General features: G+C 35.8%; 1 protein-coding gene across 8 annotated transcripts in view; it reads left to right on the top strand.

Annotated features, from left to right (window-relative positions):
- The window catches only part of MCF2 (MCF.2 cell line derived transforming sequence), a 125057-nt gene extending 108427 nt beyond the window's left edge, over positions 1–16630 (top strand). For 5 of the 8 annotated variants that reach the window (XM_025372298.1, XM_025372297.1, XM_025372296.1 and 2 more), the window contains 9 exons: positions 3281–3373; positions 4193–4318; positions 5007–5228; positions 9191–9283; positions 10654–10732; positions 11301–11373; positions 12662–12771; positions 13970–14082; positions 15891–16630. In XM_025372298.1, coding sequence (XP_025228083.1) covers positions 3281–3373; positions 4193–4318; positions 5007–5228; positions 9191–9283; positions 10654–10732; positions 11301–11373; positions 12662–12771; positions 13970–14082; positions 15891–15923 — 942 coding nt within the window. In that variant the 3' untranslated portion in view covers positions 15924–16630. The remainder of the gene's footprint in view (positions 1–3280; positions 3374–4192; positions 4319–5006; positions 5229–9190; positions 9284–10653; positions 10733–11300; positions 11374–12661; positions 12772–13969; positions 14083–15890) is intronic. The other 3 variants (XM_025372299.1, XM_025372303.1, XM_025372302.1) reach the window with 1 other exon arrangement.
- The last annotated feature ends 3992 nt before the right edge of the window (positions 16631–20622 follow it).

The following is a 20622-nucleotide window of genomic DNA, read 5'->3' as shown; positions in this document are numbered from 1 at the left end:
CTGATGCCATTTTAATTTTTGCTCCTTTGCAGGTGACTTAGTTTCTGTCCTCTGAAAGCTTATGAAAACTTATTTTATTTTCAGTGTTCAAATGTTGGCACTGTTTTTTATCCATTATGCTAGTCTTGGGGTGATAAATTTGAATTTGGAAACTCCTGTCCAAATTTACTTGGAGTTTTTCTTTGATTTCCTCCACCCAATTTTCTCCATTTTCTCTTTTTGGAATTTCTGTTGCACAGATATTGGCTATCCTGGACTGGTCCTCTAATTATCTCATCTTTTCTATTTTCTATTCTTTGTCTTCTTACTCTAGTTCCTAGTCCTTCTATTGAGGTTTCCATTTCTGCCATTGTGTTTTTAATTTTGAAGAGCCCTCATCCTTTTTCTATTTTTTCAATGTTTCTTTTAATAGAATTATGTGCCGGGCGCGGTGGTTCAAGCCTGTAATCCCAGCACTTTGGGAGGCCGAGACGGGGGGATCACGAGGTCAGGATATCGAGACCATCCTGGCCAACATGGTGAAACCCCGTCTCTACTAAAAAAAATACAAAAAAACTAGCCAGGCGAGGTGGCGGGCGCCTGTAGTCCCAGCTACTGGGGAGGCTGAGGCAGGAGAATGGCGTAAACCCGGGAGGCGGAGCTTGCAGTGAGCTGAGATCCGGCCACTGCGCTCCAGCCTGGGCGACAGAGCGAGACTCCGTCTCAAAAAAAAAAAAAAAAAAAAAGAATTCTGATTTCATTTTATGAATTCAGTATCTTCATTCATCTATGCAAAGATGATAATTGATTTTTCTTTTAAAAACTGTTTTCTTCTCCCTGCACAGCTTCTGTTGTCTTCATGTTGCTTTTTTTCTATTTCTCTTTGTTTGGTTCCTATTACCCATCTTTGATGCTCTCCTCAAATGTCTGGTGATACTTGTCTATCCACTTGCATTAGGAGTAAAGACTAAAAATCTCATTGGAAATTTCCAGGGCGTGTGTGGGTTTATTGACCATGATCCTCATTGTTGAGTTATGAGTTGAGACCATGATCCTCATTGTCTCAAGCTATTTGCTTGAAGGGATTCCCCCATACCTGTATCTTTGGAGCATTTCTATTAGGCTGGTCAGAGTCCTTGAATTGCTACCTTGTGTATAATGATCTGGATGCTTGTGTTGTAGTAGCCAAGTTAGGAGAAAAGACTAAGGGTCACTTGTTTGAGATATAACATGGAGAGTGCTTGAATATTTTTCAATATGGTACTCTGCCCTAAGTTGAACCTTGTATCCTTTAGTCCACAGGCCCTGTGTTTTACTCTTTCTAGATAAACATCCATTTTTCTGCCAAAGGAAGGGAAGAGAAGGCACCCAGCTGTGCAAAGTAGTATGGTTATCTGAGAGCCTTATTGCTTTTATTTAGATTTTTCATGCCATTTAGTTTCTTTTTGTAACAGCTGTATTGAGATATAATTAAAATGCCATCAGTTCACCCTTTTAAAGTATACAATTCAGTGGTTTTACTATATTCACAAGGTTGACAACCATCACCACAATCAATTTAATAATGTTTTTGATCACTAGAAAGAAACCAGTACCTTTTAGCAGCTACCTTCCCTTTTTTCCCCAATCTTAGCAGCCCTAGGCAACCACTAATCTACTTGCTGTCTTCAATAGATTTACCTGTTCTGGAGATTTCATATAAATGGAATCATACAATATGTGGTCTTTTGTGTTTGACTTCTTTCTTTCATTTAGCATAATATTTTAGTGGTTCATCCATGCTGTAGCATGTATTAGTTTTTTATTCCTATTTGTGGTTGAATAATATTCCATTATATGGATATATAGCATTTTATTTATCCATTCATTGATTGATGCACATTTGGCTTGTTTCTACCTTTTGATTATTGTGAACAATGCTGCTAAGAATGCTTTTGTACAAGTTTTTTTGTAGACATGTGTTTTCATTCCTCCTGGCTGTATACCTGGGAGTAAAAGTGCTGGGTCATATAGTAACTCTACATTTAACTTTTTTGAGAAACTGCTGGACTCTTTTCCAAAGTTACTGCACCATTTTACATTTCTGACAGCAGTGTATGAGGGTATTAATTGCTCCATATCCTCACCAACATTTGTTATTATCTAATTACTTCTTTAAAAGACTTTCAACAAGCATCCTTTCTTGAACCTCAACTTTACCTCCCACTTTCAGAGGTACTTGGTGTCTATAATCCATGAGACTTTGTGGAGGGCAGGGAGGAGATGTTTATAATGTAAATTGAGTTGCTCCTTGGCTTTTTCCTCCACCAACTTGAAATCCACTTTTCTCCAGTGTGCTCAGTTGTTGACCACTTCTAAGTTTGGTTTCCAGTTTCCAAATTTTGCTGAAGTTTTCCCCTTTCTCATCTTCTTCATAACTTTGTGATTTTGCCTAGTAAGATAACTTTTCCATCATTTTAGTTGGGTGTCATGAGTGAGGAGAGTTAAGTGCGTGTATCAAGTTGGTGCAAAAGTTACTGCAGTTTTTGCCACTGAAAGTAATGACAAAAACCGCAATCACTTTTGCACCAACCTAATAGCAGTCCTCCATCTTTAACTCTTGTTTGAATTAGATTGTATGTTGGATTTTACCCATATTCAGAGGAGAGCCATGGTTCTTATTCAGGCGTATTGTTTCCCCAATCCCTTCATGTTCTGTACTTTCTCTATGCACATTTCATCCTAAATACCTGCATCTTGCCCTGACTATGGACCCCTACAATGTTCCCAAAACTCAATGTCATGACCTTTATATTTATAGTGGCAATGGGCCAATTACTGGTTGAAGTATAGCACCAGTTGATGAGGGCTTTATTTGTGATATTAACAATTTTGTTCTCATATCCAGTCTGATTTATATTCAGCACAACCAATTTCTTTTCTGAGCCTTGGCTTATAGAGCTTGGTCTTTTGTGAATTTTCTTGAATATATTAAAGAATGTTTTAATCATGTTAATCAATAGTCATTCCCTGCTTTCACACCTTTTAAGCATTCCACATCAATATGAATTTATATTTGAACACTTTTAAACCTTTGAAATGTTGAAATTGTTTACCTCTCCAATCCTTGAAACAGTGTTTATGGTAGTTTTTCAGATATACTGTGTCTTGTAATTTCTGTACTATAACAGTGATTTTTCCAATAAATTTTCTTTGAGATGTAAGAAACATTGGGGCATTAGGTTTAATCAATGAACACTTGGCATTTTCACAGGGTGCATGTCTTAATTTAATTTTATTGATATTTATCTTTTAATGACAGGAATGTCAAAGAAAGTTAAAACACAGACTTAGACTGGATTCCTATTTACTCAAACCAGTGCAACGAATCACTAAATATCAGTTATTGTTGAAGGTAATTATATGAAGCATTTGTTTGTTTCTTTACTTTTTGAGTCAGATAGGGCAAAGCCATTAAAAAGGAAATAGTTTACTAGAAAGCACCAGAAATAGGTAGGCTCAATGACTGGGAAGGCTGGATTTGGCAGAATTTTGCAGTGTGCTCCATCAATTCACTGTGGCTACAAATGCCATAGACATAGATATCAGGCTGAGAATATCTGGAGTCTTAGCTATTTAATTTTTCATACAAGTTGTGTTGATTTCCGCACAATGTTTTGCTGAAGAACTTTAAATATTTGTAAGAAGAACTAAACAAACAAATATTTCTTATAGTTTTGAGGCTGTATTTCATAGGGGCCTTCCTAATGAAAAATGCAAATGGCACTCCCCTGGTATAATGCAAAAGGATTACTAGAATCTTGTGTTAAATATAAATACAATACGACTTGTTTTAAAATGAATTTTCATAATGTTCTATGCTATATGCGTTATGAGTGCATCATGGCTAAAACAAATTATTGTATGTAGAGGACAAAAGAACCCTACATGTAATGGCTTTAAAAACTGATCTCTGATGTGTCTTAATAGCTATTATACTTCAATTCCAGAAGCATTAAATGTCCTTTGTTTTATAATATTCAGTCACTATTCTACTTCCTCTATTTTGACAGTTATTAAAAATATTACTGCAGCAAAGAGCATGTAAAAGGAATTACTCCAAAATGTGACATTATATTTGGATTCCAGCTTGAAAGCATGTTAGCCAAAAACTTATTCATTTCAATCAGATATTAATATCTGCCTAATATTAATTCCTGATTTCTAATTACAGGAGCTATTAAAATATAGCAAAGACTGTGAAGGATCTGCTCTGTTAAAGGAGGCACTCGATGCAATGCTGGATTTACTGAAGTCAGTTAATGATTCTATGCATCAGATTGCAATAAATGGCTATATTGTAAGCACATTTTAATAATTGTTGGAATTTTAGAGGGTCAACATCTCAACGTCCCTTTTCCCCTCTTGGAACCAATTGAGAAATAACATATAGGAATCAGATAAATGGAGATCAAAATGTTGATATTACTACTGATAATGCTAAGTGGAGAATTGGCTTCAGATCAGCAGTCAAATGGATTTATGAGATCCCCCTTGTCCATAACGGTCTTCCCCCAATCCCAGACCTGGGAGATCCTGCTTAAGGAATGCTTGGGTCAGCTAAGAAAACGTATTGTTTCATAATTGCTGCTTGCCCCTATAGATAGGAATAGACAGGAAAGAAAAGAATCAAATCTTTAGCACTTGTGTCACCTTTTAACAGGTTAGCTCCACCCAGTGGGAAAACTTGAACTGGTATATATCATGCACCAATCAGGACTGAAGAAGAGATGGGGAGACTTACCCTGGCTGAAATACCTCCAGATGATATGAAGCCAGAGAAAAGGAAGTTTCTTTTGTCCCCCACCCCCACAGTAATTTTGTACTTATGTGGTGCATGCCATGTTTTAACATACAAAGTTAAGTTTTTAAAAAACATAAATTAGTCTTCAGGGTTTTAGTAGCTCAAGCTAAACACTAACATGTTGATGTCAGAGAGCTGAATGTAGCTTTGCTTTCTACTAATGGGTTTTGATTTTCCATTCTAGGGAAACTTAAATGAACTGGGCAAGATGATAATGCAAGGTGGATTCAGTGTTTGGATAGGACACAAGAAAGGTGCTACAAAAATGAAGGATTTGGCTAGATTCAAACCAATGCAGCGACATCTTTTCTTGTATGAAAAAGCCATTGTTTTTTGCAAAAGGCGTGTTGAAAGTGGAGAAGGCTCTGATAGATACCCATCATACAGTTTTAAACACTGTTGGAAAGTAAGACAATTTGTATCGGGTAATGTAGTATTGTTTCGTGTGTGTGTGTGTGTGTGTGTGTGTGTGTCTCCCAGTTTGCACATTTTTTTTGTTTCAAATAGTGCATTTTATACTGTAGCTGCACATCTTTGTTGTTTTTTTTTTAAATCTTAAGTCTTATGTAGAAGTCAGATGAATCATAACGTCTCTGCTTGAAGTGAAGGTGAGGGAATTCATAGCTTTGATTCCTGCCTTTCTTCTCACTACAATATTAGGTATTCCCCCAGGGGGCCCTCTAGCATCCCGAAGAGCATGGCTTGAGATTATAAGGAGTGTCCCAGCCTCCTCATAAGCACTCTCTTTCCCCCAGTGGCACTGGATGGAGTTCTTGGTCTTATTAGAAAGGAGCCTTATGCTACAGGAGAGACAGGGAGGAAAGAGTTACCTCCTTTTCCTCAATGCAATTTAAAAATGGATAACTTTTGTATTTAGCATGTCCCCACCTTCCTTTCCATGTTCCTCCTCCATTCCCTGACTCCACCCTTCCTGGGTGTTCAAAGCCACCTATAGCTGAATCCTTTCCATATCTATCCTGTTCCATCTTTCAAAATTACTTTATTCTCTCCTATAAACCAAATCCCCATTTTTTTCCTAATATTAGTTTGTTATTAAAATGAGAACAGTTTTGTTTGGGGAAGTTATTGACAACCCAATGATACTTAACAGCTGGTTTCTCCATTAGAGAAGAGGAACTTCCAATTCACATGATACCCATAATTGACAAATTTGAAGTCTTTTTACATCTAATGAATTTCATCTTTTGAATTTTAAATTCTAAAACCAATATAACATTTGTCACAGAAAATTGCAAAAATAGAGAAAATGATTGTCCTTAATTCACCAACCACTATCACATTAGTCACTTTTCATGAGCATGTTCTTTCATGGTTCTCATCACCAGTATATTTGACAATTGATAAAATTTTCAGCAGCAGTTATAAAGTGGACAGGCAATATGTTTTGAGACAGGCATGAGGTGTTTGTATTAGGAGACTACCTATAAGCAGGCCTTGCTTTTGATTCTTCCCATAGGATCAGCAGCCCCTAGTTGTTTCTAACAAGGTTCCTGCCCAGGGTCAGGTCAAAAAGAAGTAGTTCTTCCTATCATCTATTTTCCCTGCTTCACTCTGAACCCACAGCAGCTTCTTTAAAACTCTTGTTTTCATCCAGTTGCTCCTTTGATTTTAGCAGTCCACCTCTAAGCCCCCAAATCTCAAAGGGACTTCTAAGTCATTAACAAACATTGATTGAGAACCAAAAACTTGTAATCTGTGTCACAGAGGGCTCAAATCTCTTGCTGTCTATATACCTATTCCTTGGGAAGGTACTTTACCTTCATAGGCATATTTGACCCAAATCCATTTGATGTACATTTTATTGTGAGGTGACCTAATTTCTACCTAATACAGTATTTCTATTTCATATTAAGTTTCTATTTTACCTTTAATTTGTTACAATGATGGACAGGCCAACAAAAGGTTTCTTGAGTACATTAAAGTAAGGGGGATATTAGGTGATTAAGTCATGAGAACTGAAACTGCAGTAAGTACCATGGAAACAGAGAAGGTGGGATAGATGCAAGAAACATTTCAATAGAAAGTAGACAGATGGGCTTGATGACTTACTAGCTACAAAAATTAAATAATACCTGACATTGAAGGAAGAAAATCTTTCTGATTCTTCTTTGGTTCCCCAGTAATGCCGAATATCCTTAATAAAAAACATTAGCCAGTGATGCCTACAAGGCTTTAGACCAGGATTCCTGGGAAAATGGTGATACCACTGAAAATTAGGATATTTCTTAGGGTTCACTATGCTCACTTCTGCTTGCCTGCTTATCATGAGATTCCAGCATTAAGCAATTGCTAGCATTCCTAGTCAATGTGTTGTTTAACAATTTGGGTTATTGTTTTCAAAGTCTTACCCTTTTTAGAGAGGATCATAACCTTCTCTCTCACTTTTTTTTAACTTTTATTTTAGATTCAGGGGGTACATATGCAGGTTTGTTACCTGGCTGTATTGCATGATGTTGAGGTTTGGGGTACAAATATCCCATCACCCAGGTACTGAGCATTGTCCCCAAGAGTTAGTTTTCCAACCCTTGTCCCTCCCCCTCCATCCCTCCTCTGGTAGTCCCCAGTGTCTGTTGTTGCCTTTGTCTATGTCTCTCACTTTAAATGAACTCTTGTTTTGACTGCACCATACAAACCTGTAACCCCATGGCCTGACCGTGTACTTTCTAATGATTTATATGTTATATTTTAAGTTGGCCACTTATATACAAGGAAAGGCCCTATCTAAAGTCAAAGTTGACCAGATGGGGAGATTCGAGTCCTTCAGATTCCTTAGTTCATGTGTTTATTATCATTGGTTTTTTAAAAATTTAACAAACCTGCACATAGTCCTTACTATGTGCAATACATAATGGTTAGATTTCCAGGGCAACTCAGAAAAGTTCACTTAATCGATAATGATGTACTAGATGTTTGCAATAAAAAATAACAAAAAATATTGCAATTTAAATAGGGGAAGGAGTAGAAAGCAAACTCATACTTTAAAAAGCTCATTATAGAATCTAAGCATTTACTCCATGCTATTTAGTCCTTATATCAACCCTATGAAATAGGCGTTCTTTCCATTTTATAGTTGAGGAAACTGAAGTTTAGAAAAGTTAAGCAACTTGCACTGAGACACATAGCTAGCTAGTGAATGGTAGAGATGTATTCCAATCCAGACCTCTCTAACCTCAAAGCCTGTGTGCCTTCCAGCTTATCATGTTATTAAGACAAAACCATGTAATGAAACAAAATTAATTTTTAAAAATATTGAATATGAGATTACTATTCATCTTAAATTGTGATATTTGAGCGGAAGCAGGTTAGTTGGAATGGTGGAGTGAGAATATAAAGATAGTTTGGGACATTGTGAAAATAACTTCTTACTTACATTCAGGGTGGATGTCACGGTTTCTTTCATTAATATGTTAAGTTACATTTCTAAGCATAAGTACTTTTCTTCTCCTTGGTATGGCAATCTCCCTAGCACTACCTTTAATGCTTATCAGCTCTAACTAGGGCCATTTGGGGAACTCATAACTAGAACAGAGAGTGAGATACTCCTTTAGATAATTACGTATGAACTGAAAGAAAAGAGGAAGGCAGAAAGGACTAAAAGAATGTTTGTGCAAAGGAATGAGATTGCCCAAAATGCAATTAGCCAAGCTGTTAGCAGAAAACGATGAAAGAAAATGGAAGAGTTTATGACTTGCATGATCATGTTGAGGAGAAGAAAAAACTGTGGTAAGGAAGAGATATTGTGTACAGAAGTTTCACTGGGTACAAAAAGACAACAATGTCCCATGACATATTATTTGTTTTTTTTTAGAAAGGCCAAGAGATTGGTGGAAAATAGAGAGATCCTTGTGTACCTGGCTGGTTCTCTCCTGTCCCATAAATTAAATGTTTGTAACTTGTAAGGCTTCTATCAAAATAAATTATAATTTGTAAGATTAAATGATCTGTCAAATGATTATTCTAAATAACCATTTAAATTAATTTTCAGTGGCTTTTCTTTATTGATGTTTAATTACTTCTGTGTTTGACCCAATAATTTGTTTTAATAGTGTACTATTAATTTATAACATAATTAGATCTTAGATGGGCTACTTGGATGTTCAGATTTATAACATTTGTGTCAACCACTGAAATGAAGCATGCAATCTGAACTATAAAGTGCATAGTTCAATGAAAACATTTAAATACTCTCGTCTATTATTGTAATTATCATTTCATATTCATTTAATATAACATGTATTTTTCTGCCCAAGAGAAATTCTGTTTCATTTAGAATATGATAGGGTAGATTTAATGTAATTTCATATTCGAAATAAAATGCTCATGAAAATTTTGACTTATTTATTATAGATGGATGAAGTTGGATTCACTGAATATGTAAAAGGTGATAACCGCAAGTTTGAAATCTGGTATGGTGAAAAGGAAGAAGTTTATATTGTCCAGGTTGGTCATTTTAAAATTCTTCTAGAAACCAAAACCTGCATTAAAATACAAAAGCCCGAATTTATAAACAAAAATAATTTTGGTCACATTTCAAAATTTCCACTCCTTTCATGTAGGTCACTTAAATATTATTTGAATATTCTTTGTGATGTATTTAAATGTTTTCTAGTAGCTACATTGAGATATGCCTGTGGTGTTCTCTAGGGCTTCAAGTTTTCACAACTACATAGGAGACTTATCAACTAGAGCTGACAGCTTGGCAGGTACTTCTCTGTCCCCATCTAGTTTCCAAGTTATGGAATTGTAATGTTTCTGAGTTCCTCTTGTGCTAAGCATTCTAGGGGTACCTGATTATGAGACATGGGAATGTGACAGTTCAGACTTGCTTTCTACTTCTAAAGAACATGGTTAAAGCCCTCGCCAGTTGTATAGGGTCCAATGTGTTTCAGGGAAGGGAAGAGGAATCAGAACATTTCAAGAGGATGTTGTCATTGCAATAAATATTTGTATCATGACTTGTCAATGTGCTGTTATCTGTTAAAAATGCTCAGTGTGTTTTGTTTGTTGTAATTCTTTACTAGTTGACTACAATCTATGAAAATATGTTTTCTTGGTTTGTTTAAGATATAATATTTGGTATCATTTAACAAATATCTTGTAAGTAATGGGAGGATATTTAAGGAACCTTTCATGTTACCATCAGTCACCAAGGTTATTCTGCAATAGATGGCCTTTTCGGAAATAATAGAACTTGTTTTATTTTACTAAAATTAAACATCAAAGCATTATATTTTAAAAATAATCCTCCTGTAAAGACAAAATAAGTGAAATTATATTTCACATTTTCATCCAAGCATTATTATACCATAATTTAAGGGCAATTTCAAAATGGATTTTTTTTGAGACAGTGTCTCACCCTGTTGCTCAGGCTGGAGTGCAGTGGTGTGATCTCAGCTCGCTTCAACCTCTGCCTCCCAGGCTCAAGCGATTCTCCCACCTTGCCCTCCCAAGCAGCTGGGACTACAGGCACGTGCCAGCACACCTGGCTAATTATTATTATTTTTTGTAGAGATGGGGTTTCCCTATGTTGCCCAGGCTGGTCTCAAACTCCTGGGCTCAAGAGATCTGCCCACCTTGGCCTCCCAAAGTCCTGGGATTACAGCAAAAATGGTTCTGATTGTATTATCTCATCTAATCTGATAGTGAATTATTTGCTTCATAAAAATTTTAACAATCAGATGGTTAAGATTTGAGTATGGTGTTATAGGGAGTCGATAATATTTTATGTACACAATTACATTTGTTTTATTATAGTACATCCTTTTTGAAAGGAAATGTGTACCACCTCCCTTTTTTTTTTTAATCTTCAGGCTCCTAATGTAGATGTGAAGATGACATGGCTAAAAGAAATAAGAAATATTTTGTTGAAGCAGCAGGAACTTTTGACAGGTAAATTCAAGCATGCATTCTTCAGAACACGAGGTATAGTAATAGCTTATTGACTCAGATTTTTAAATTATTTTTCCCAAGAATGGGACTGATATTTACTTTACACTATTACAATGAGAAGATTTGTTAATTTAATTAGTAGGAGATCGAGATTCAGAGGGTTGTTTAAACTATTTTGAAGATGAACTTTACACTAGAAAATGAACCTTTGTGCTTAAGAAGCAGTTGAGAAGCAACACAGTGAACTGATTGTGGTAATTCCCAGTCCTTTCCATGAGATGATTCTGCTTAGTATCTCGAGTAATCATTGCTCAATAATGTTGGAATGGGAGCCAGTTCTACTTCTAAAGTTGAACTTCTTGAATAAAATATTATATGATTCAGACCTTTCCAGATTCAAACTTGAGACCGGCCTTCCCTCTGATTATTTCAAGTCTGTGAAGGTTAAGTCTAATGGCAAGGATGCGTGTGTGTGTGTTTGTGTGTGTGTGTGTGTGAAAGTAATTGGCCTTCAAGGAAGTAAGAAGTATGACTTCTGAATGATAATACGCTTTGTTTTATTTCTCAGTTAAAAAAAGAAAGCAACAGGATCAATTAACAGAACAGGATAAGATTCAGATTTCTCTTCAGCAGAATGATGAGTAAGTGATTATTCTTTAAGAAATATCACTCCTGCAATCTTTTGTATTCTGTATGTAACATGAAACAATGTAATTAAAGTATCTCAGACAAGAACCATCCACCAATTTAGCAATAACTCATCAAATTCCATAAACACATCATTTTCTCAGGTCCGGCCTTATATTGGAGGCTGATAGTTCTTAATAGTTATCCCTTGGGTTGATTTTTAAACATGATTGAAAATGCTTTATTTTTAATATATCATTGGAAGAATTACATGGAGGCTGACAGGAAAGGAGGCTCGCTCATAAGCCTTTTTTTTTCCAAAGTATTTTTGGTCACCTTTGATCTGATTGGAAAAAGAGAGTTGTAAGAATATGGGAACAGAGCAAATGAAGGACTGGTTCACAGTTTTACAGTCTCTTGATGGAGACCTCTTGCTGGTGATTTGGCCTCTCTCTACATAGACAGAAGGTATGGATCCTGGGAGGGAACTGAGCCTGGACACAACCAGGAGTCATTAAGGAAGCTGGCAGTCTTATGTAACAGCACACTGGTATGGGTTTAGAGATGGAGTCATCGTATTCTGACTCTAGAAATTCCAAAAGGTGGAGTTTTCACTGAACGTTTGCATCTATGCAGAAAGAATTCTCTCATTGATTCTGAAGGCCTGGCACAGAGATTCACCATGCAGCATCTGCATGCTCTGGGGATCATTGAATGACTTATTAGAAATACTATTTTTTCCTTCACTGCATGTCATCTTTCCGAGGTAGCTAAAATCAGATGAAACATGTGATGGTTCACGTGGAGATTCAGGAGAACCATTTAAAAGTTACAGAGAAAGTCTTTATCTTTCAGAGTTCAAAAACCTCAATCTTTTTTTGTATGTTATAGGAGTAACATCTTTAGGTTTTATGCAGTGATTGACTTAATAGTAGCTGGTACATACTCAACAATATGAATCAGTTGAAGGTTTCCTTTTCATTTATATACAACTTACCTGATTCATCAATGTTATAAGTCCACAGAGCAATGGGGATTGTATACAATACACCTACTTTGGGTCTAGAAGGGAGCAGTTTTTCTCCTTACATAATGGCGAACCTGCCGGCTTGGATCTGAGATGTAAGCTTTTGTATATTATAACCTATTGTCACGCAGATTTAAATAGGGAGTATTGGCTGTTTGGATGGATTCTCAGCATGTTCTTAACACTTGATATCAGTGGAAGAAATACCACTTTAAATTTCTTTTTACTTTTAGACTGTACAAAAGCTTACTTAGTTTTATACATCACTATTCCAGAAAACAACAGGGAGCTTTTAGAAGTACTGAGGAAACTGAATCGGAACACACCAGCACTGTGGTGGAGGTCTGTGAGGCAATTGCGTCAGTTCAGGCAGAAGCAAATACAGGTATGTGTCATGGTCATCCTAAGACAAGATTCATGGGTGTGCAAATTTTTACCTTTCATTGTTAATTTGGAAATCTACCCACTTGATATTTTTGTATAAACAAAATACAGTTAACCCATTTTTGTAAGACTCTCATGTCTTGCATATGCAAGACACTCTGATGGGCACTAGAGAGTATTGGTTGTCAAAGTGTGGTCCCTGGGCCAGTAGCATCAGCATCACCTGAAAACTTTTACAGAAGACAAATTCTCTTGCTCTATTCAGACCTTCTGGATCAGAAACTCTGGGAGCAAGGCCTAGCCACTTGAGTTTTAACAGGCGCTCTCTCTGTGATTCTGATGCGTGTTCAAGTTTGGGAACCCCTGCTATAAAGGATAATAGTGATGAATAAAACATATATACTGGCTTCAAGGAACGCGCATTTCACTTACCCTTGGTTTAATGGATAGAGAAGAGTCATTAACAGCTGGAATATTTATTCTTCCTCTGTGAATGGTTTTATTTGAAGTGATTTTGAATACTTTATTTAATTCAACAAATATTGACATAACACGATCTGCATTCCAGGAGTTATACAAAGTGCTAGGCATATAGTCTAATTAGGATACACTCAGCTGCCATACTCATGAAGCTAGGAGAATAGAAAGATAGTTAAGCAATTAAAAGTAAATTTGGTGAGTGTTACAGCAGGGAAGTACAAAGTGCTGTAGAAGCATACATGAGGATCACCTAAGCAACTCTAGGATCAATAGCATAGACTTCTTTGGAGAAATGCCTAACAGTGTGCCTGATACTCAACACTTTAATATGATGATCCTTAATATGGAAGATTTCTCTACTGGTTGAGGAGAAAAAGGTAATGATAGTGTTGTTGAGTTTCCAGTTATCCAATTAAAGGTCACTTCCCTCAGGTCATCTATGTTGTGGCCCCCAAAGAAGTAAGGAGAGACCAGAGTACTAATACCTTCATTTGGCAGGTGAGGAAACCAAGTTAGAAAAAAGTGACAATGACTTTTCCAAGATTGCATGAATAGTTTAATGTGGCCAGGATGAGATCTGTTAATTTGCTGCTTACATTAGATTGATTAATCCATTTTTTAAAATTCAACTTTTTAAAGCATTATAGCTAGTTTTATTTCTCACCTTGTGGTAAATTAGCACCATCAAGTAACTGCCACATTCCACACTTTTCTTATAGTTTGGACTGAGGCGTCACAATCTGCAGAAATCTCTGAAGAACCTGAGGAATGGTCAAGCAACTATTTCTACCCTACTTATGATGAAAATGAAGAAGAAAATAGGCCCCTCATGGTTAGTAATAATATATTAAATTAAAATTACTGAGGCAGTTTTACTAATGAAACATAGGTGGAGCACATAGGGGCAATCTTTTGTCAGCACCCTTGAGGCCATTAGGAGTGTGCCATTGCCAAAATAGTTGAAATAAATCTTATTATGAACATCAGGAAGCACTTCTCTCTTTGAGTAGAACCTGTTTGACCTATACATAGAACTTCTACTGAAGTTGATGAAATAGTCAATCTTTCCAAATCTCTATACATTGCCCAGTTTTATCTTTAGTAGAGCTTCACCACTGTGTTTTCCATCCAGACATGTGAAATAAAATCAGAGAACAAAGGAACTTCAAATATACTTTAAAAACCAGTTTGGATTCCAGATTAGAAAATAAATGAAATTAGCATTATATGTTAAAAACTATTTAATAACATCTTGGGATATATTTTAGTGTGTTCTCAAAAATGTACAAATGATATAAAATCTCAGCATATTAGAACAAGGGAGCACCCTGTAAAATTAAAGGAGGTTGCTTTAGGGTCAAAGTGTTTATAGAAGGAATAGTTTGCAAGTTGGTAGGATACTAGTGGGTTATTAAAGAGGAGGTAGGACTGTTTGGGGGTAAATCCCTACTTTTCTAAAGTCACCAGCTTGGAGGGTAGGAGTGATGCTTGGAGGTAGAGTGCTCCTTGGTGCCCTTCAGAGGAATCAATTACATTTGGCAGTTCCACTGTTAGTGTAAGAGGGTAAACCTCGTCTCTACTAAAAATACAAAATTAGGCGGCTGTGGTGGCGCATGCCTGTAATCCCAGCTATTCAGGAGACTGAGCCAGGAGAATCACTTGAACCCAGGAGGCGCAGGTTGCAGTGAGCTGAGATCGCGCCATTGCACTCCAGCCTGGGCAAAAAGAGTGAAACTCTGTCTCAAAAAAAAAAAAAAAAAAAAAAAAAAGAGGGTAATGGCATGGATAATCACAAAGCTGTACAGCATTGACTCTGAAATGCGGTCTTTAAAAAAGTAGATATTGTTTCTCCTAATAATACGATGACCATAATACATATTTGTCTGATAGTTTACAGTTTGCCAAATGATTTCTCAATTAATATTCATAGTATTAGTATGAAAAAGAGCAGGCTTTATTACCTTCAATTTACAGAGGAGGAAACTGAGGCTTAGAGCTGAGAAGGTATTTGTCCAGAGTTAATTGTCTATACCTGCAGTTCTCAAACTTTTTAATGAAGGAAGCCTTTACATCCTTAAAACTTGAGAACCCCAAAGAAATGAAAAAGGCAAATAGTGTCTTAATGTATGTTGACCTTGCAGACCCCTTGAAAGGGTCTCAGGAACCCACAACAGTCTGTCTCCCACACTTTGGGAATCTCAGGCTTAGACTAATAATAAAAAGAAGTTTAATTTCTTTCATTTATGTTGGCAGAGTATGGAATGTATAGAAGTAGCTTTTAAATGCGAGCAAAAAGTCAGAGGAAACCGGTTTGTGTTTAACCGTTTGCTGTAGATGATCTATGAAGGCATTGTAAAGAACTCAGCTTTCAGCATTTTTTTTCTAGCTATGGTATCATAAGATAAAGTAAATACGCAAAATTGAAGAATGCTTTAATCACAGAGGATGGGAATGTAGAAAAACCTATTAGTTTCTCTCTCTTTGTCCAATAATTCCTAAGGAAAACATACAAAAGCGCAACACAATGTATTCCATATACCCTTCTTCCCTGCCAAAAAAAGAAGCTGGAATGGCCTGCTCTTTTGGCCTCACTTGATCAAGTTGTAAACTGAACAATAATGGGTGCTGCTTCCCTTGTAGAGACCCATGTCGGAAATGGCTCTCCTATATTGATGAAGCTACTATGTCAAATGGCAAGTAGCTCTTTCCTGCCTGCTTCTCAGCTCATTTGGAAAAATACTGCGCAAAAGACATTCAGCTCAAATGATGCAGATGTTGTTTTCAGGTTAATGGACGCACCAAGAAACCACAGCACATACTTCTTTTCTTTCACTTAATAAGGCTTTTAATTATGGTACGCTGTCTTTTAAAAATCATGTATCTAATGTGTCAGATATTGTGCTTGAAAGATTCTCATCTCAGAATACTTTTGGACTTGAAAATTATTTCTTCTCTACTTTGTAACCAAATGCAATCGGTGTGCCTTGGATTATTTAGTTTATTAATGAATTAAGTTAAAATTACGGCTGCAAAATGGGTAAGGTCAAGTAAAGCACAACATTATGATTTAATATGCTTTTGTTGAAACCACAGCTTTTGTGCCCATTATTTTAACCTGTGTAAAACAATACAAAGCCCAGAAATTCTTTTTGGGGCATGAGTAAATTTTGTTCAGGGCTACTGTCTGTATGTGCCCAGATAAAATTTTCATGAGAGTAGTTTACAAAAGCCCTATTTAAAAATTATTATTTTCACACTTGTTTTTTTCTGGATTTCTGCTTATAATTAACGTAACTTAAATTAGTTGTGCTCTGCTATTTTCCCTATATTTCATGTTGTAATTCTTTTTTTTCAAATAAAAATTGATTCTTCAGATTAAATAAACTTGTTCTGCCTTTTTTTGTCCCCCATCACATGCTGCTTCATGTCCATCTGTTCCTGCAAAGCTGCTGCAGCTACCACATTTACCAGTGAAGTAAAGAGTAAATTCTTCATGTCGCAGAGCAGGCAGTTATGCAAGTGGTTTTGCAATCAAGTTTGTACCATAATTTTTAAAAACAACTTTACAGTCTCCAGGCAAATATAGAGCCTAGCAGACTGCAGGAAGAGAGGCTCAGAAGACGTCCTGATTAGACATGGAGATGTCATTCAGCTTCTCCATGGGGATGCTGAGGGTCAATGGTAGGTGTGTTTGCAAAGCCTGTGATGATCTCCAGCTGGGGCACATAGATAGCTAATCAAATGTTCTGCTTTATCTGTATCTTTGTTATACAGTCTCTAAAAGCAGAAATATCACAGCAATGGCTTTCATTTTCATTGCTTCAGCACTGCCTATAAAGCTCACTGAAAGGAACATTAACCTTTGGTGAGTGAAAAATGCTTTGAAAGAATGACATGCTATGAGTCTGCATGTTCTTTTGTAGTTTACCTTTGGCTCAGATGTTTTAGTTGATATGTCTGGGCTTTGTAATGGCTACAGATCACATTCCATGTGGTCATTTAAGTCATTCATTAACCACATATTTAATGAATGCCTACTGTGTGCCAGAGACCACACTTTACTACTTTACAACATGGCTACACTTCTGTTTATCAGTTCAAATATTGACTTTTTAGTCTTATCATTCTACCCTTATGTCTTTGACTTTATATAGTACTGATTGTAAAGATGGTTCTGCCAAATATACTGTTTAGGTAGGAGAGAACCCAAAGCAGGAAGAAAATATTGTTTGGATTGAATGAAACTTCCATAATTCTTTTGGAAATTTTAAGTGTAACAGTTCTGTCTTCATTGGCTCAATAACTTGAACTGAAATGCTACATTGACTGTATACTCTAACCCTATAGGTGGAAGAGGGTACACACAGAGTTAAAAGTTAATGATGGCTCATTAAAGTAATAAGTTTTTCTAATAACCAAAGTCCTTTGTAGGTTGCTTAAAGGACTCAAGCACAGGGTCATGAAGGTTTTTGAACACATGCAATAGCTTTGTGAAAGTTTGAGCTGCAATGTAATGTATTTGTTTTGATTCACTTAGTATTACCATTGTTGGCTACTAATTCATTTATTATTTAGGTTGGTGAAAAATCTAAACAGAAGAAAAGAAGGTCTGATTCTTGGAAACAGTTTACATCTTTTAATTGGTGACCATAGGTTTCGGAATGCCAAAGTTGCAGGTATAATATGAATAAACTGTATACAATTTGAAGACTGAAAATGTTAAAGCTTCACCAAAGATGACATTGGCATAGAGTAATGACCTCTCTGCAGTTAGAAATAAAGCAGCAAACACATTATGTTAGCTAGGATTTATTTTTTTTTCTTTAATAGTTTTAAATTTATGAATGAAAAATTTAAAGGCACATTAGACTTTTCCCTATAAGGCTGCTAGTCTTGAAAGAGATTTAAGATACTATGGTGTTTTGTAAGATACTCTTCAGAATTAAATACTGAGGATATGCTTTTAAGGTACCTGCCTTACTATCCAAGAATGCTTTACTAGTGTGTGGCTCTACACTGTCCTCGGAGCATGTTATTTCTTTGTGGTAGGTCTCTGCTACACACACACAAACACACATATACAAACACACTTGTGTCTATACCCTAGACTTATGTGTGAAGGTAGTATGAAGCATTGGGAGCTAATCTGATGTTCATTTCTATTAACTTAACCCTTAGTATGTAACATTTCTGTATATAAACCCGTTTTCTTGTAGACTTTTCCTCTAAGTGACACTTAGCTGTCTGTTAAAAGGTAGCACAGAAAAGGAAAATCAATTAATTGTTAAATAAGATGATTCTTACATGGACATAATTCCTCCGAAGTCCTAGTTTTGGTCGTTTGTTTGTTTGAATTCCAGGTAATTGTACACTGTTTAAACACACTAGGTGTAACTTATTTGGTTCCAAATTTTATTTATAACATACAATGAAATCTAAGGATAATGAGGCTTAATAGAAATGCTGGGTCACATGGGAACCGCTCAAATGGAGTCACTTCTCATTTGTTCGTTTGAGAACTCTAATCTGGGTCACCTTTCAAAGGCTTTTTGCACTAATTGTTAAATTATTTAGATAATTATTGAACTACTTAATTAGTAATCCAAAATCTAGTATACTGACAACCTGAACTATTTGACATTTATTAAAAATTTACACCCAACAACTGCAGAATGTATCATCATTTTCAAGTATATGTGGAACCTTCACCAAGATAGGCTACCTTCTGTGTCATAAAACAAGTCTTCATACATTTCAAAAGATTGGAATCATATAGTCAGGATGTAATCTTAGAAATCAGTAAATCCAAAGTATTTTGATATTAAAGAATACACATCTATACAATACATGGGGCAAAGAAGAAAGCACAAGGGAAATTTGAGCTATTTCAAATTGGATGAAAGTAAAAACTCGAAATATCAAAAAATTTGTGGATGCAGCTAAAGAGGGAGGCAAATGTATGGCTTTAAATACCTGTATTAGACACTTGAAAATCAATGTAATTCATCATATTAACATAATGAGGAAGAAAATTATATAATCATTTCAATAGATACAAGAAAACCATCGATAGAACTTCATACTCATTTATGACAAAAACTATCAGCAGACAAGGAATAAAGGGAGTTTCTTCAATGTGATAAAGCACACTTACAAAAACCCACAGCATCATACTTAATGGTGAAATATTGGAAGCTTTCTCCCTAAGACTGGAAACAAGCCAAGGATATTCACTGACCACTTTTATTTAACATTATACTGGAAGTCCTAGTCAGTTCCATAACACGAGGAAAATATTAAAGAACTAAAAGATTAAAAAAGAAGATGTACCGTCATGATTAGCAGATCATGTATATGTACAAAACTGTAAGGAATTTACATTCAAGTCCCTACTAGAACTAGTAAGTGAATTTTACAAGGCCACAATGTGCAGTCTTTACAAAAATAAATTATAATTCTATATCCTAGCAACAAAGAATTTAAAAATAAAATTTCAAAAGAACATTTATATTAGCAACATAAGATATAGGATAAATGGAAATAAATCTAATAACAGATCACAAGGCTTCTATACTGAAAACTACAGATCATTGCTGAGATATATTTAAGATGACCTAATAAAAGGAGAGCTATACCATGTGCATGATTTGGGAATGTCAATTTTGTTAAGAAACCCATTATCCCCAAATTGTCCTATAGATTAAATGCAATCAAAATCAAAATCTCAGCCACTCCTTTTGAAAATTTAAAAGACAAATTTATTCTAAAAAATATGTTAAAAGGCAAAGGATCTAGTACAGAAGAACCTTAAAAATTGGGAGGACTTAAGTAGCTGATTTCGATACCCCTTATACACTACAGTAATCAATACAATATGGCATTAGTGTAAGTATAGAAAGATAATGATTTCATAAATAGTCCCACATATACATGATCATTTTAAATCAAGGGGTCAAGTCATTTAAATGGGGAAAGGAAGGTTGTTTTAACAAATGATGTTTGGCAACTGGGTATCCATATGGAAAAAGAAGTGAACCTCCATCTCTATATCTCACTTCATACACAAAAATTAATTTGAGTTGGATCACAGATCTAAACATTAAAGCTAAAATAATAAATCTCCTAAAAACAAACAGGATGATGATGTCATGACTTTGAATAGTTAACAATTTCTTATACAAGACAAAAAGCTATGAGGATGCAAAGGCTAAGAATGATACAATGGACTTTGGGGACTTGGGAGGAAGTGTGGGCGGAGAGCGAGGGATAAAAGACTACAAATAGGGTGCAGTGTATACTGCTCGGGTGATAGATGCACCAAAATCTCACAAATCACCACTAAAGGATTTACTCATGTAACCAAATACCACCT

This window comes from Theropithecus gelada, chromosome X, assembly GCF_003255815.1.
Source record: "Theropithecus gelada isolate Dixy chromosome X, Tgel_1.0, whole genome shotgun sequence".
NCBI classification, from domain to species: domain Eukaryota; kingdom Metazoa; phylum Chordata; class Mammalia; order Primates; family Cercopithecidae; genus Theropithecus; species Theropithecus gelada.
This window is presented reverse-complemented; position numbering and strand designations above follow the sequence as displayed.